At 38.8% G+C, this 17,894-nt stretch overlaps 1 protein-coding gene across 10 annotated transcripts in view; it reads left to right on the forward strand.

Annotated features, from left to right (window-relative positions):
* The window catches only part of myocd (myocardin), a 633,805-nt gene that overhangs the window by 354,117 nt on the left and 261,794 nt on the right, over window positions 1-17,894 (forward strand). For all 10 annotated transcript variants that reach the window (XM_060844259.1, XM_060844268.1, XM_060844267.1 and 7 more), the window contains one exon: window positions 14,087-14,332. In XM_060844259.1, the coding sequence (XP_060700242.1) occupies window positions 14,272-14,332 (61 nt within the window). In that variant the 5' untranslated portion in view covers window positions 14,087-14,271. The remainder of the gene's footprint in view (window positions 1-14,086; window positions 14,333-17,894) is intronic.

Here is a 17,894-nt window from a genome sequence, read left to right on the forward strand (position 1 = left end):
AGGACAGTACCTGAAGAGAGAGAACTGTTAACGCTATCTACTGAGCAGGATATCAGGAAAGGAAGGTGGCTACTAACTCAAAAGCAAAATACTGTGGAGCCTGGAAATCGGAGGTGAAAACAGACAATGCTAGAAATGCTCAGGAGGTCAAGCAGCAAATATACTGTAAATTTAGGTGAATGATTTTGTTTTTTCTAAGTTTCTTGGAAAGTATAATAGCCAATAATGAATGTTAGTATGAAACCAATTAGCAAAAAGAATATTCAGAACCTTTAAATTTATTCATGCCAAAAAGGGAAACTACAGACAGAACTTATGAAATAATTCTCAATTTGAACACGAGGAGAAAACATCATTTTGCATAGCTACCATGTACACCCCAGCCAAACATTGCCTAGTGGCTGTTCTGGGAACAGAAATGGCAATGTGTGCATTGAATCCAATTGCTGTAAGTTTCTTTAGTGGACATTTGTTCAATTCCAGCAGTTGAGTGCTGAATATTCACTTCCATTGCTTACTGAGAGATGTGGCCCTGGGAATTGTAACAATCTCATGAATCTTGGTCTTACTTAACTTTCTTTCTTCATGGCTTGTGAATCTTGGAGTTTTAAGCTTTTTAGAGCTGAAAATAACTGCATTCACCTGATTATACTCTTGACTCAGTCATCGGCAACAAAAAAAAGCAACATTTCGACTGTTAATGTTACTGAATTGAAAAATACTAATAAGAGAAAGGACCAGCATTTATAGGGTCTACTTTAGCCTGTGACCTTGAATATTGCTTTGATTTGAGTTATTAACTAGGAAAATGGACAGAGCAAAGTAAGGCTCATGAAGAAGGGCTCATGCCAGAAATGTCGATTCTCCTGCTCCTTGGATGCTGCCTGACCTTCTGTGTTTCTACAGCAACACATTTTCAGCTCTGATCTCCAGCATCTGCAGTCCTCACTTTCTCCTAGAGCAAAGTAAAAACAAGGAAGAATACAATGTGGAAAGAAAAAAAATGAATGACAGAATACAGTGTAATAAAAGAACCCCCTGAATCCTAGGAAAATTATGTTGTGTCTTTATGACCAATACAGAACTGCTGATGCCTTCAATAAAATAATGTTTGGTATCTGTACCTTCATAAAGTATTAACAAAAATGATGGGCATGGTGGAAAGAATTCACCTATCACTTAACTCTCGTGCCTGCAGTGTTTTTTCCTATTGTAGTCAACATTTCCATGCTGTCAGCACTTATTCAAGTCAATGGAAACTCAGAAAATAATGAATTGCTACAATAAAGTGTTACAAGAATTTACTTTAAAGGTTACTTGCAATTTTCCAGATCCTCCCGACCACTATTACCAGTGAGTTGTGAATGTTGTATTGCAAACTGTCTACTGTCATAATAAATGTCAGTGCACTGGGGGAAATGTTTTATATTGTTAACCTGCGTCACTTCTATAATGCAAATGCGGACCTCATGCAGACTCAGTGCAAGCAAAGCACACTTTGGAACTGAGGTGTTTATGCCAATATTATACAACTTCAATAAACTCTTCTTTTTCCTGGGAGTGAGATGGAGGAGTTGATGATGTCTGCCCAAAAACGTTTTGGGAGAATTGTCATCTTTGTCAAACAAAAATGGAATATTAAAACTACACATTCAAGCTAAAAAAAATTTGATTTGATGTAGTGTGTCTCAATTCCGAGTCATGTATTAAATGACCTTATCTAGGAAACCTCTTTGATTGGTCAGCTGTGCAATTTAAAACATGTTGCCCTGGATGTCCTGCACTAAGTTGGTTCATGCAGAGCTTGCATTGAATTAAGAGGATTTGGGATTGAAATGTTGTCTCCTTGATATACAACAGGTGCTGCCAGCTGGCCTGTGGGATGCGGGCTAAAAACATTCTTTGGAATTCCTCAATGAATTAGTCAGGTGAAGTTTGTCTAGACAATTTTACATCCCAAGCAATTTGCACGTCTGGTGGATAACAAATGCATGGTTTTGAAGGATATCAGTATGATGGTAGTTCTTATCTGCACAATTATGAAATAAACTTGGAAACCCCTTATAATATTTTATTATTTCAGTCAAGGGGAAATCACCTGTCTAGACTCACTTAACCTGTTACATAAAGCATTTTTTTTCAAAATCCAGATCTTGTATCCACTTGTTTGCACTTAGTTCTTTTCTGATTATGTATCATTCTGCAGCTACTATTTAGTTCCAATGAAGTTGGAATTCATTGGTTGAAGTGTGAACTCGATTTCTGGATCACACTCTCAACTAAGTCATGATGTTGTGGGTTCAAATACCGTGGTAGGTTGGTTATTGTAATCTTGACTGATACTTATGTGCAGCAGTGAGGGAAAGATGAATTGATGAGGTACTTTGTTTTCAATGAAATTTCAAACTGAAGCCCCCATCAAACTTACAAATCCTCCAACTTCTCTTTGAAGAGCAGGGGATTTTCCCAATGTGCTGTCCAACATTAATTCTTCAACTGACTCCATCAAACTGGCCATTCCTAACATTGAAAGCTGCAAGATCTAGCTGTGTGCAGATTGGTTAATGTACATAACTATATGATAACAGTGATTGATTTTTTTCAGGCGTTAAATTATCTGAAGTACTCTTGAGGTGTCATGCAGATGCAAAAATTGATACATAAATGCAACTTTGTTCTTTTTTTCTTGACTGACGTGTGTTTTTGAGGCAAAACAATTTTTGAACTGTCTCAATTAGAATAAGCTTTAGTATCTAGACTAACTATATTATCATAAATTTCTGTTTGAATTACTTTGGCAAAGACAAGTTATACTTTCTGCAGATTTGTAAAGAAACAAATGAAAGTATAATCCTGAGGAGCAAGGCAACTTAATAACTTAAGTATTGCTGAGAAAATACGCATTTTGTGGAAATACCTTCATCTCACACTCATCAGGACATCTTATAAGATTAGGGGCTGTGTGGCACAATGGTAGTGTCACTACCTCTAAGCCAAGCAATCTGGTTTCAAGTCCCACCTGCTTGAGAGGTATGTAATAACATCCCTAAATAAGCTGATTAGAAAAATGTTTACAAATTCAAGGGGAAAACCAATATATATATACAGCATAACAGGAGAGTGCTGACTGGTTGACAAGTGAACTGTGATTGGTGGTGTGATTGCCTAACAGAATATACTCATTCATGATGATTGACAGTTAACAACCAAGCTTCATTAAATGTTCAACCAAGCAGATTGATCCTAATTGGTGCATGAATTACCTTGACAAATAAGCCAGCGAATTGCTGTCATCTGTCTCATTAAGTTGAAACAGATGTACTATACATACCTTTTTCTCTGTCTGTGAAGAACAGGACTGTATAAATTTTGAAGAAGTTGTTTCTTTTAGTATTCATTTCAAGGGCATTATGAAGTTTGCCAATGGTGAATATTCTGTGAATATGAGGAACGTTGGAAGCATGAAGGAGGATTAGGGTATGGGTTATACAAGGGAGTTGATATAAGTGGAGTGCTTATAAGAGGGATGTAGTGGTGAGGATTTGAGGGCCTTCTATACATTATTAAAACTGCACTACTGTCTCAGTAAACAGGCATTCCAGTCTGCCAACCTGGCCCTCCACTCATCTCTGTTCCCTCGCACTTGCCTGCAAAGACAGCAAATCTGACTTCATTCCTGGTTCAACCTTCCACCTCCTCGAGTAAAATCTTCTTTCTAATGTCATCTGCAAACTTGGATGTACCCCTCTCATCCAAGTCACTGATAATATTCAATGACAACCTGAGAATATTGGGCAGATCTCTGTAGAGCATCACTTGTCACATTCTAACAATCTAAAGCATGGTTTCTTCATCCCTGTGTTCTTTCTCTTACCTCCCACCTAAGTTATAATCCATGTTGCAAGGTTATGCCATTTTAATAGAGGTTTACTTTTGTGAACGATATTTTGTTCAGGAAGCAAAAGTAAGTGCCATATGGAAGTCAATATTGACAGCATCCTGAGATGTTCACCTCTCACCCAGTGACCACCTCAAAAGAAAAACCTAAACCAGGTGGACATGAACAAAAACAGAAATTGCTGGAAAAGCTCAGCAGGTCTGGCGACATCTGTGAAGAGAAATTAGAGTTAACATTTCGGGTCTTTCCTCGGAACACCAGGTGGACGTGACTTACTCTTAACAAATCCTTGCTTATACTCTTTGAACAGTTCAAAATTAATGGCAATGTTTGGGGATTTTCATTTGTCAGCAGTAAATTTCTGTATTTTTTATTCCAACACATGCCTTCACTGAAGTAATAATCTGGAAAGAAAGGCTTTGGATTGATTAAATCTGTGGTAATGACAATATCCTCTTGAAATGAAATTTGCATAACCACTTGGGATAAAGTGGTGAACATCAGACCAAATAAAAAGGTTTAAGAATATTATGATCACTATGAATGCATGCTATTGTCCACCAGTTCTGGTGATGTTCTTTCTGATAGTTGGCTGGTGTAGTGCCAAACCATTTTGAATTCCCTACAACTACAAACCGACCAGGGTCAGCATTTGTACAGCCACAGCTGAGTCTTTGATGACAATACATCCTTTGTTTTTCCATTCATTAGTAAGATGTGGGAGCAGAGTTAGGCCATTCAGCCCATCAAGTCTGTTCTGCCATTCAATGAGATCATGACTGATCTGATCATCCTCAACTCTATTTTCCTGCCTTTTGCCTTCACTTATTGATTCTTTTAGTGATTAAAAACCTGATTGTTTCAGTCTTCAATGTACTTATTTGCACAACTTTTACAACTCTTTGTGAGAAAGAACTCTACAGATCCATTATCCACTGAGAGAAGAAATTCCCCTCCCTCGTAGCCCTACACATGGATGAAAAAACTCACCATTTCAACTGAGACAACACATCTATCCTGGGACAGGCTAAGTAAAGACATGCCAGAGAATTCCTAGAGGCCTGGCACTCCAACCACAACGCCATAAACAAACACAGGGACAACACTACTATTCTAGGACAAGCCAAACAGAGAACAACCAGGGAATTCTTAGAGGCATGGCACTCATCTACAGATTCAATCAATAAGCACATCGACCTGGACCCAATATACCAACCACTGCAACGGACAGCTGGAACTAACAACCGGAAGCGGCAGATTCAAACCACTACAAATGCCGGAGGAAAGATCACAGAAGCGCTTCACAGAAGGCTCCCAAGCACTGAGGATGTCACCTAGACAGTGGACGAAATGTCTGCAACACAAATTCCCAGCTTGGCAAACAGAACCACAACAAGAACCGAAATTGCTAGAGAAACTCATCAGATCTGCCACGGGATCTGAAACGTTGACTCTCCTTTCTCTCCACAAATGCTGCCAGTCCTGCTAGGTTTCTCCAGCAATTTCTGTTTTCAGTTTCAATTTCCAGAGTCTGCAGGTTTTGTTTTTATCACAGTCTAACACTTGTCGTCTGACTAGTGCCTTGTATAGTTTTAGCAAGACCTCTTTATTTTAAAACACCACCACCTTTGAAATAAAAGCCAGTGTTCCATTTGCATTCTGTAATACCTGCTAAAAATGCATGTTAGCTTTTTTTTGTGTGACTTATGCATAAGGATTCTCAAATAATGCTGACCTGTAACTTTCTGTAGTCTTTCTCCATTTAAATAATATTCAGCCTCTCTATGCTTCCTGCAAAAGTGCATTAGCTTATATTTTCCCACATCATATTCGATCTGCCATGTTTTTCCCACTCACTAAATCTGCAATCCCATTGCATCATCCTCATTGCTTGCTTTCCTAACTATTTCTGTGTCATTCGTAAGTTTGAAATATTTGAAACCTTGGAATTTAGTTGTATTCCCTGATATGATGTATGTGTCAATGGCAAGGCCAACATTTGTTGCCTGTCCCTAATTGCCTTTGAATTGGATGGCTTGCTAGGACACTCTGAAGGCAGTTAAGAAGTCAACCACATTGCTGTGGGTTGAGAGTCATATCTAGACACGATGGTTAAAATGTTGTTTCTGTGTTTCAAATGTGCCATTCTTGGGGTCGATATCTCTGGGGAATGGAATACTTCCTATTTCAGCCCTCTGTCAGTGTCAAGCACTTTCAAGTCCAATATGGGATGTTTCAGTCTGTATTCGACAATTCTCCTACTCTTGAAACATGTATCAGCCTTAAGCACATAAAAACATGGTTTCATACTATGAAAGGATTTGTAGGAAGCGTGCATCAAAAGGACATAAAATTAGACCATAAGACATAGGAGCAGAATTAGGCCATTTGGCCCATCGAGACTATTCTGCTATTTGATCATGGCTGATATGTTTCTTAATTCTATTCTCCTGTCTTCTCCCCATTGCCCTGCATCCCCTTACCGATCAAGAACTTATCTATATCTGTCTTAAATACATTCAATCACTTGGCCTGAACAACCATCTGCAGCAAGGAGCTCCACACATTAACTATTCTCTGGTTGAAGAAATTCCTCCTTATCCTAAAGGATCATCCCTTCACTCTAAGGCTAGGCTCTTGGGTCTATATCTCTCCTACTTGTGGAAACATCTTGGCCATATCCACTCTATCCAGGCTTCTTAGTATTTTGTAGGTTTCAATCAGATTCCCCCTCATCCTTCTAAACTTTCTCAAGTACAGACTCAGAATCCTCAGTCGCTCCTTATATGACAAGCCCTTCATCCTGGGATAATTCTTGTAAACCATCTCTGGACCTGTTCCAATGCTAGCACATAGTGCCTTAGGTACAGGGCCCAAAACTGCTCACAGTGTTCCAAATGCAGTTCTACCAAGGCCTTCTACAGCCTCAGCAGTACCTCCAGGTTGATACAGGGTGATATTTTTCCAATAACTGCAATCATCATGTGGTCTTTCTGAACAAAGTCGGCCAATTTTTAATACCCAGTCAAGACAAACTTTGTTATGCATCTGTGTTTATATATTGAAGCTAGAATGAAAGAAATAAGATCAAGAGTGAACTACATAGTCTTCAAATCTGCTCCAATGTTTAATCTGATCTTGGGTTTCACTTTCCCGCATATCCCCATATCCACAAACTTGCTGAGAGTCTAAAAATCTGTCTGTCCCAGACAATGATGTAGCATCTATTATTCAATGGGATTGAACATTCCAATGATTCACAACACTTTGAGTGAAGTAACTTCTCCTCATCTCCATCCTAAATGATGGAGAATGTCCAGGTATTATAGATTTACTGACCGGCAATTTTAATCCCCCAGCATCTATCCTGTTAAGCCACTTTAGACACTCATATGTTTGAAAGAGAAGATTTAAGGACACAGATCCAATTAATGTTACCCATTTTCCTAGGAAATCACTCTCAAGTTAATGGTCTGGGTTCAAGACCGGTCAAGGACACTGGTACAATTTAGATTGTTAACATATTTTAAAATCAAAAGTTGTCTCCGCAGTGGTGACATGGAGTTATCATTGAGTGTTGTGAAAACCAATCTGGTTACTAATGTCCATTACAGAAGGAAATTTGCCATCCTCACTTGGTCACAGGCTCCAGACCCACAGGAATTTTCTTAGTCTAAAAGTGTGCTGGAAAATCACAGCAGATCAGGCAGCATTCATAGAGCAGGAGAGTCGACGTTTCGGGCATAAGCCCTTCATCACAAATGTTCAGGCTTATGCCTGAAATGTCGCTTCTCCTGCCCCTCAGATGCTGCCTGATGGCTGTGCTTTTCCAGCACCATGCTTTTCTACTCTGATCTCCAGCAACTGCAGCCTTTACTTGCTCTTAGCAATGTCCTTAGTTGATTCTTCACTGCCTTCTAAAATGACACACAATTCATAGCAGATTGGGGATAGGCAATAAAGGGTGGCCTTTCTGCAAACACCCAGAACACATGAAAGAATTTTTAAAAATTCCTGCACTCCAATCTCATGGAAATATAGGCCTATGTACCATTTGTCATCGTAATTATTGCTGTATTTCCTTGCTAATTTTCGGTGTTCCTTATGTAAGCACACCCCAGTCTCTTTGAACACTAAGGTTTATATGTTTCTCATCTTTTCAATAATATTCTGCTTTTCTGTGACCAAAATAAATAACTTTACATTTCCTGACATTATGCTCTGTTCACTATTTTGTTGTCCGATCACTTAATCTGTTTTTGTTGTCCAATCACTTAATTTGTGTGTCTCCGCAGCCACGCTATGTCCTCCCCACCATTAACCTTTTCACTTTGTTTTGTACTATCATCAAGCATGGACATGTTACTCTTTACCTTCGCCTCCAAGTCACTAATCCAACTGATAAATAAGTGAGGCCTCAGCACTTATCCTCACGGTGTTCCACTTCTCAAACTCACTCCACCAGAAAAGAAAGCATTCATCCAATGAACAGAGGCTAATCTTGAACCTTGCTCAGAAATACGAAAAAATGTGTTAGACCTACTGCATTACTCGGTCACTGAAGAGATGGGCATTCAATAGTTTCAATCAAAACTTTTATAATTTGCTTTCACTGCGACGCTCTTGAACACGTCTCTCCTCCTATCAATTCCTCACTGGCATTTCAGCTATAGCTTTACAGTCAGTAACGGTGTGATCGAACAAGCAATCCCAAAATGATTCAAGTACAGGCAGAACTGATTGAGACAATAGCTCACAAGTAATTGGGACATTTGTAATCAGTGGTGAAAAAACAAAAAGTATATCTAAATGGTGGAAAGACATGTTTGCTGTATATTCTGTTGTGTCACAGTTTGAATTTGGTGGGCTTGTCTTTTTCAGCTGCAGTTAAGTAGTGTGATGAAACAGTAAACAGTAATGCTGATTACTATGGTAAAAAGATTTCAGTAAAAGGGGTAAGTTTAAAGGAGAGATGAGAAGCAACTTTAAAAAAAAAGGAGTTTGCATATTCTCCCTGTGTTTGGATGGGTTTCCTCCAGATGCTCCGATTTCCTCCCACAGTCCAGAGATGTGCAGGTCAGGTGAATTGGCCATGCTAAATTGCCTGAAGTGCGAGGTGCATTAGTGAGAGGGAAATGGGTCTGGGTGGGTTACTCTTTGGAGGGTCAGTGTGGACTTGTTGGGCCGAAGGGCCTGTTTCCACACTGTAGGGAATCTAATAAATAAATAACAAGACTGACATTTATTTTGAGTGATCAAACCAGACATTAGATTAAAATAGATTTGTGGATTAGCAAGATTTGTAATAATCTTCAACCAGGATTAGTTTTCTCACTGTGTAGTTAGGCAGTGCCTTCTTTTTTTTAGCATCACTCGTGAAAATAGTTGGCCCTTGAGAACTAATTGTCAGTGTCAAGTTACAGCATTTTAAATGATAAAGCATGATCTCATCTCATCTTATCACAGATTGATTTATTGTACCTGTGCTGGCCAAATGTACGAGAGCTTAGTCTTAAATCGGATGCATAATAAAAAGGTTATTTTATTTTATTCATTCATGGGATATAGGCTGTGCTGACTGGGCCAGCATTAGTTGCCCATTGTCATTTGGCTTTGAGCAGGTAGTCATGAGCTGCCTTCTTGAATTGCTGCAGTCCATGTGCTATCAGTACACTCACAGTGCTGTTAGGAAGGAATTCCAACATTTTACCTCAACAACACTGAAGAATCAAGGATATATTTCCAAGTTAGGATGGTTGTGGCTTGAATGGGACCTTGCAAGTGGTGTTGTTCCAACATATCTGTTGTCCTTATCCTTCTAGGCAGTAACAGCTTTGGAAGGAGTCACTTAGAGCATTGGTGAATTTCTCCAGTGCATTTTGTAGATGGTTCTGACTGCCATTATTGTGCAACAGTGGTGGAAGGAGTGAATCTTTGTCAATGTGATGCCTACCAAGCGAGTTGCTTTGCCCCGGATGGTGTCAAGTTTCTTGAATGTTACTGGAGCTGCGCCCATCCAGACTAGTGGGGAGTATTCCATCACACTCCTGACTTGCTCCTTGTAGATGGTGGACAGGTTTTTTGGAGTGAAGACATGAGTTATTTGCTGCAGTATTCCCAACCTCTGTCCTGCTCTTGTTACCACAATATTTACTACAATATTCAGTTTCTGGTCAGTGGTGGCCTTCAGAATGTTGACAGTGGGGAATTCAGCAATGGTAATGCCATTGAATGTTAAAGCATGGTTATTAGATTATCTGTTGTTGGAGATGCTTGGAACCTATCTGATGCAAATATTAATTGCTATTTGGCAATGTAAGCCTGCTATCATCTAGATCCTTTTGCATTTGGACATAGATTGCTTCAGTATCTGAGGAGTCATAAATGGTGCTGAATATTATGCAATCATTCCAATTTCTGACCTAATAATAGCAGGAACACAATGGAGCAAGCCCAGGGTACTATCCTGAGGAACACCTGCAAAAATGTCCCCAAACTGTGATGACTGACCTCCAACTTGCATAACCATTTTCCTCTGTGCCAGGTATAACTGCAATCAGCAAAGAGTTTCCCCCTAATTCCCATTGGCTGTAATCTCACTATGATTCTTGATGCTACACTGGTCAACTATCATTTTGAATGTGAAGGTGGTCGCTCTCATCTCCCACTGGAGTTCAGCTGTTTTGTCCATGTTTGAACTTGGTTGTAAAGAGCTTAGGAAGACAGTTCACTAATATTGTTGACGACATCTTTGGCCACTATAATGATGAATGACTGTCAACATATGGGTGATAATTGGCTACACTGGATTAATACTTCTATTTGTGTACAGGATCAATTTTCCACATTAATTGAGTAATTACCTGTGCTGGAAAGGCTTGTTTCGGGACTCAGCAAGTTCCGCAGCACAGCTCTTCTGTATCTTTGCTGGAAAGTTGACAGGCAATCTAGCCTTTGTACTATTAGTGTCTCTAGCCATTTTTTTAACATCGTGAAAGAGAATCAAATTGGCTGAAGACTAGCATCTGTGATGTTGGGACCTCTGGAGGAGGCCAAGATGGATCTCCATCATAATTTCGTGCTGAAGATCTTTGCAAATACTTCAACCTTATCTTTTGCTCAATGTGCTGGTTTCCTCCATCATGGAAGACACAGGGATATTTGTGGCATTAAAGCATGGATTACAAAGAGGGAAAACTTCGTGCCAGTGGTTGACCTTCCAAAATATAATTGTTTTGGGATCAATTCATTATCATTGGTGTTGTAGTGATTAGAAGCAGGTTGACCTTGTTGACTATTAGGTTGTTGATTGGAATTGTTAATCGGGAAAGCCCTGGCTGACCAATATAACCAGGAGATTGGAATCTCCTCAGTTGAATGGATTGTGGCTGGCCACAATCAGTGTACTGTACACAAGTAAATAAAGGGTGACTTAGTGTCAGAATACCAGCTTCTGTGCAGTTATTTCAGGTGGGTAGGATTAATGACTAACTGTAAGACAAAAATGGATTATGTATCATTATAGATATTTAAATGTTAGATTCATTTGGAATTAAATGCTAGACTTAGAAGCTTGTGTAATGATTGGAAATGTGTGACCAACTGTCACCTTGCGAGCGATAGGCGGCTCTTCTTTGGGATTTCTTATTTGACATTGGTGCGAATACTATTCTTTAGATTTCGGTTTTATTTTCATGTATAATGAAATTCAGGAGAACAAATGTACTTGGCACCATTCCCAGCGTCATCTTAAGTATAAAAGTATCTCGGCACAAAATCTAAGGTAGAAAATAAAGAAAGAATGTTAAGAAATAAAGAAACATGTTAAAATGTTCATTGTCAAATACTTTTTAGTATAAAGTAAAGAGTAAAGAAATAAAGTTGGAAGTTAAATGTTACAGTCCTTTTTTAAGCCAAATGTCTGCATTCACTCCACACTGGGCTTTGCCCACAAGGGCTCACTCTCCCGTGCTGAGTCATATCCTGCCTCAGTTCACTGGCCACTTCATCATCAACTGCTGCTTTGCTCACCAGCCAGCAGCAGAAAACTAAACAAGAGGGAAAAACAAACAAAAAGCTGACAGAATGGATGAGACCCAGACTCAAGCGCCCAGAGTCTGCATACTCCATTGCTGTCATCTTGGATCACCGACAGCCATCTTTTTTTCTGCAGAGCTTGTTGAAACACAGTTGAACTCTTCTGATGAAGAGTCAAACCAGACTTAAAATGATCGTTCTGTTTGCCTCTTCTCAGATGCTGCCAGCTCTGCTGAGTTTCTATATGTTTGTCGCTAAACAACCTTCTGCTCACCCTCCTCTAAAGATTTTATGCTTGTGTATGTTAGCTGATGATGAAGAAAGTATCAATCTTTCTTTTTTCAGATTGTTCAGCTGTGGGAAACCCTTTGCCCCAAAGAGGTGCAACATTAGCCCATACCCACTATGATTCCTGTCTTGAATAAGAGTGGATTGAAATAATTGCGTGCACATTTAATTTTGCTATGGCACCAGCAATTTACAAGGTTTTTTTTAACTTTGTGATAAACTGACACATAAAACACGAAACAAAAAACCCAAAAGTACTGCGGTTGCTGGAAATCTGAAACAAAAACAGAGATTGCTGGAAAATCTCAGCAGGCCTGGCAGCATCTGTGGAGAGAAATCAGTGTTACTGTTTTGGGTTGAGTGATCCTTCTTCAGAACTGTGCTATAGTTGGGTCACAGGACCTGAAATGTTATCTCTGGTTTCTCTTCACAGATGCTGCCAGACCTATTGAGTTTTTCAAGCAAGTTCTGTTGTTGTAAAATAAGACAGGGAAGTCATTTTTAAAATCTGTGCAGGCAGCTGTTTCAACAGGAGGTAAGTCTAAAGAGGAAAGCAGAGGGAACTGGTAAAGGTTTAACAGAAACATTGGAATAAATTAATCTACAGAAAGCCATAGATAAGTGAAATAAACAGCTCATGATATGTTTTGTAAACTGATGTTGGATCCCTTAATGTGTACAGAAATAGAGAATGTAGTGTCGTTAATATTTATGGGTAGCTGGAGACTGCACAAGACCTGCTCTTGGAACAGTCTGTAAATTAATTTGCTGGCAACAAATCTTGAAGTGAGGCACGTTCCTCTCCTCTTAAATGTGTTCAGGCATTTCAAATAAAATGTAATCAAGCTATGTGGAAATTGTAAATTGACTCTGTGCACAATAACTGAGCCTGCAAACAAAGTCAGTGGACTTGCAGTTGATGTTAGGACTTTTTTTTTTAGCTCTGCAGCCCAAAGAAAATGTGCAGAACAGTTCATGAGTGGCAAGAAGAAACGCAGTTGTAAAATATTAATTTTTAATTCTTGTTGGAGTAGCTTCAGGCATGCAGAACATGCTTTCGATTTACTGTCTCAACGAAAATGAAATTCGGTAATTATGTCAATCAGTTGGGGGGAGAAGAAATTCCAAAGGATGTGAAAATGCTGTTAACAGCACGTGGTTATTCAAGGCGTAAGCATTATAGAATGCACCGTGACTTTTGACTCCATCTTTGAACATGGTTAAAGCATGACAGCAAACCTGATACAGGTTTCTGAGAAGAGCTTTGCAGCTGTATTTCACTTGCCATCCACCTTTTTTCTGAAGCACTAAAACATTCTAATCTTTAGCAGTTACTCTTGAGATTTAAAATTGGAAAACAAACGTCACAATGTATGACTACCAGAAAGCCCACTGCACCGACAGAAATGTGACAAGGTAAAACCCCATCCACCTGTCCATCTTCCCCTGGGCCAAATATAAACCCAGGTATGATGGACTTGTAATACATAGTGGATGTACCTTCTGGAAGATGGAGATACCTGCTTATAAAGTAACTATGAGTTTTCATTTGTAATAAAACAAAAATTCAGTCAAGAAACAATTCCACCTCACTGACTCTATTCTACCAGCTACCTAATTGTGGATTTGATAGTCTGATTAGCCATTATCTCAATAATATTTGGAATACTAAATATTACATTGAAAATCTCCATGATGTGGGGTTAGAATCTGGAACTGTTTATGAGTTTGAGGGGATGAGGGGATTAGGGTGATGTATCAATCAAGCATGGCACAAAAAGTTTAAATTCATACAAGGAAGAGATGATATATTTTCAGCAAGGAGTTGCCTGATAATTTTTGCATGTTTGTTTTATTTTTCAGGTTGACTGAATTTTAGTGAATTTTGTTGAGTTAAATAATTCAAAGTGGAGCAGCCAAAAGAAGCAGATCTCACTCCGAGCAAGTTGAACGGAGTGACTAAAAATGAGGGTGTGGACCAGAATTCTGACCCAGGCCATCAGAACACTGAACATTGCAACCCCAAGAATGACTGTGTGACCACAGAAATGAAAGATTTATCTCGGCAGTCCGAGCAGCCACTGCCACCTCTTACTGAACGGAAGAATGGTAGGCTGGGCTTTTTTTTAAATTTGATAAAGTCATAGATTAAATGGCTAATAGCTGTTCTATAAAGAATCAGAGGATAAGCTGCTCATGATTTCTCTTAGATATTGTCAATACTGAATGAAGCAGTGTTCAATAGTCTAATAAGCAGTGCTACCCAAGTAATTTTCTCATGCTAAACTTTCACTGATTTTAAATATTCTTGAATATACTCAAGAAAATCAACACTATGTCTCTCTGAAGCTGAGAAGCATTTTTTCTTTCAGGAGCAAATCACCAACTGATCAGATGGAACCTGGAACCCTCTTCCAGATCAGTTTTGGTTACAACAACAATGCTGAAAATGTGTTGCTGGAAAAGCGCAGCAGGTCAGGCAGCATCCAAGGGACAGGAAATTCGACGTTTTGGGCATAAGCCCTTCAACAGGAAGGCTGATGAAGGGCTTATGCCCGAAACGTCGAATTTCCTATTCCTTGGATGCTGCCTGACCTGCTGCGCTTTTCCAGCAACACATTTTCAGCTCTGATCTCCAGCATCTGCAGACCTCACTTTCTCCTCCTACAATGACAATGGTCTGTGTTTACACTGACACTGCCCTCTGCACAGCTTGTTTCCTTACATTCCTGAAATTAAAAGTTATCGGGGTTTTTTTTAAGGCAGCTATACTACGTTACAAGTCCTTTATTCTCCTGTCAGAATAAATATTGGATACACAATATTTGCTGCAAATTGGATCTAACAAACTGAACTGTTAAGAAATTCCTGTGACTCACAATCTTTTTTTTTAATCATGTAAGTACCTTCGTCTGTGCTTAATGCTTTTTGCTTAAGGCCCTTCATATACAATTAGGTTATCTTCAAACTGGTACTTTACCACTGACATTTGACATATGCTATTAATCTGTCAGTTGCAAAGGATGTTATGGAGCTTTGTCAGGTGTGATTTGGGTCCATGACCATCCAGAGACTCCAGCTTGTATGATGATAATGTTACAATTGTCCTAAGTGTTAAAGTTCAGACAAAGTGCACAGTGCGTTAGTGAACCAGGTTTCGGCAATTTAGTGATAAGACCATTAGAAACAGAAGGAGAATAGGAATAAAGTAATTTTGAGGTGGAATCACTGTTGTATTGTAGGAACATTTTGCAGCCAATTGCAGATAGCAACATTCCACAGATAGCAATGAATTGGATCAATCTGTCTTGGTGATGTCACTTGAAAGGTAAATATATAAATCATATGAACTCCCCTTCACGTTGTTTAACGTTGTTTTTTCTTTTCACCTGAGAGGACATGTGTCTTATTTTAATTCCTCTCCAAAAGACAACACCTCTGGCAGAACAACTTTGCAGTTTGCCAGTTCTCATAATGTGCACATAGCTCTGGAGTAGAACTCACTACCTTCTGACTTTGAGGCGAGAATGCGACCACTGATCCAAAGCTGACACCTAATTATGCTGGCACGCTATCCTCAAATGAACAGTTTTTGGTCTCCAAGAGGCTACACAATGAAGAGACCTAGGCCCTCTTCACATCCCATCCAAGAATAAAACAGTGGGCATTTAGGCTCCATCACTTTCTTGCACCTACAAGCCGCCAATTCTTCATATTTGCAATTTGGATAGGAGAACAGCCTGGACGAGGAAGAATCCAGAACAATGTTTGGTCATGGAGACTGAAAAATTAATACCAGCATAAGTGAAAGTTTTGTCTTCAAACCAACTTGTCTGATGTTCGTTTTGCACTCCATTGCATTTTGCTTTCCAGTGAAATCAAAAGTGTGTATATCATTTTGACAGACTTGTCTAGTTTTGTTAAGATCATTCTGGTTTGCTCAGTAATTAATAAGACTAGTCAGAAGTGCCGGAATCATTTCATTTTTGTACTAAATTTGGCAGCCCCAAGCCACAGAATGAGAAGTCAATGTACATGGTATCGCCTGGGTAAAGGAAGCATTTCTAAGGTTGTAGTTGCCATTATAGAATTGCAGAGGAAGCTAATATTGCAACCACTTGGGGCTTTATCTAATCACAATGATTTTAGGGCTCAACATTTATCTGCTAATGTGTGTCACTGCCATTAACTTTGCCATTGGCATCTATTTATAATCTGCACTAAAGTGAGTTGAGGTAACTATGACACAGTGATCTCAATGCAACTCATTCCAGGATGTCAGGATTTTGTATATTAATATATGCTTAAATGAATTAATAATAAATCTGTTCGCTGAAACTTCTCAAATTTCAGAATATTGTTATGCATGAGCAGAAAGAATGAATAGTTGAGAAAGGCTTTAATTGCATCATAATTCTGAGTGTAAAATCTAAACAGTCGTCTTATCCATTTGCATGTTAAGAAGTAAAGCAAACAACCAAGTATACTTAGTCCACATTGTTATAAATAAATCTGTTTTTCTCTACTGTTAATACTCATGAGTGCAATTGATGCTCACTTTCCAACAAGATGGAGAAAAAGTATCAGAGCTGTAAGCAAGAGAGAGGCCTTGAGCTGTGGTATCCAACAGATTGAATTTCCCACTCCCCATAGGAAAGGAGGAAAAAGCAGAAAATCAGTCACCCCTTCCAACTCTGATGGCCATATCCAATGTTTTATGAAAGAGCTATTAACAGTTGTCCAGCTCTCTCTAAACTTGATGACAAATGAGGAGTTATGGAAAGAAAAGAGAAACAAATAATATTGAAAAGAATTTGAATCTAAGTTTCCTAGCCTCAATTTTCTTAAGATAATGCATAATTCTTGTTCCACTACAGAAATTCAATCACTTTCCAAAACACTCATTCACGGATCAACACATTTGCTTGCATCTTCAATTTTTTCACCACTTTTCCTTCAGATTCCTTCCTAACCCTCCACAGTTGACCAATTATTGAAGTTTCTGTGTGTTCACTCACTGATTTTAGTGCCAGAATGTGATCTATTGACCAAGATCCTGTCATAGACCAGACTGCTTGATCGTTAAGTTTTAAGTACAAAAGCTGTAAGAAACACATGAGTACTAACACAGAGGAAAGACTAAGCACTCTTCCAGAACCAATCTACTGTGCTCTCTATCCCTATATCTTCCTCTTCTCAATTTTTTTTAATCTGCTTTTCCCTAAAAAGACACATCAGTTTATGTATCAAAAATTTCCTGTTCGAAAACATTCCAACCACTCACTACATAACACAATTTCACATGACCTTTCTCTTCACTTCCTTGGTGACAAATATAAATCAATGACTCCTTAATCCCTGACTTTCCAATTGGGGGAAGTATTTATTCCATTCCTGTTCTCCTTATCAAAGCTCCTTCAGAATTTTGAAGTCTTCACCTATTGTATCGTTCAACTTTAGTTTTACCTCAACAAATAAGTCTAATGGGATTACATAGATTTAGTAATAACAAGTTCTGGGATATCTCAAGATTATCTTCTTGAAAGCGTGTGCAGCTTGAGGTAAGCACTTAAAATGCAATTAATTTGCAAAATGGAGTTAAAACGCCTAATCTTTCACTATTTTATACTTTATCATCTAAGTGACTCTTCATCACTTAAGTTTGTTGAAT

The sequence above is a fragment of the Hemiscyllium ocellatum genome, chromosome 25 (genome assembly GCF_020745735.1).
Source record: "Hemiscyllium ocellatum isolate sHemOce1 chromosome 25, sHemOce1.pat.X.cur, whole genome shotgun sequence".
NCBI lineage: Eukaryota > Metazoa > Chordata > Chondrichthyes > Orectolobiformes > Hemiscylliidae > Hemiscyllium > Hemiscyllium ocellatum.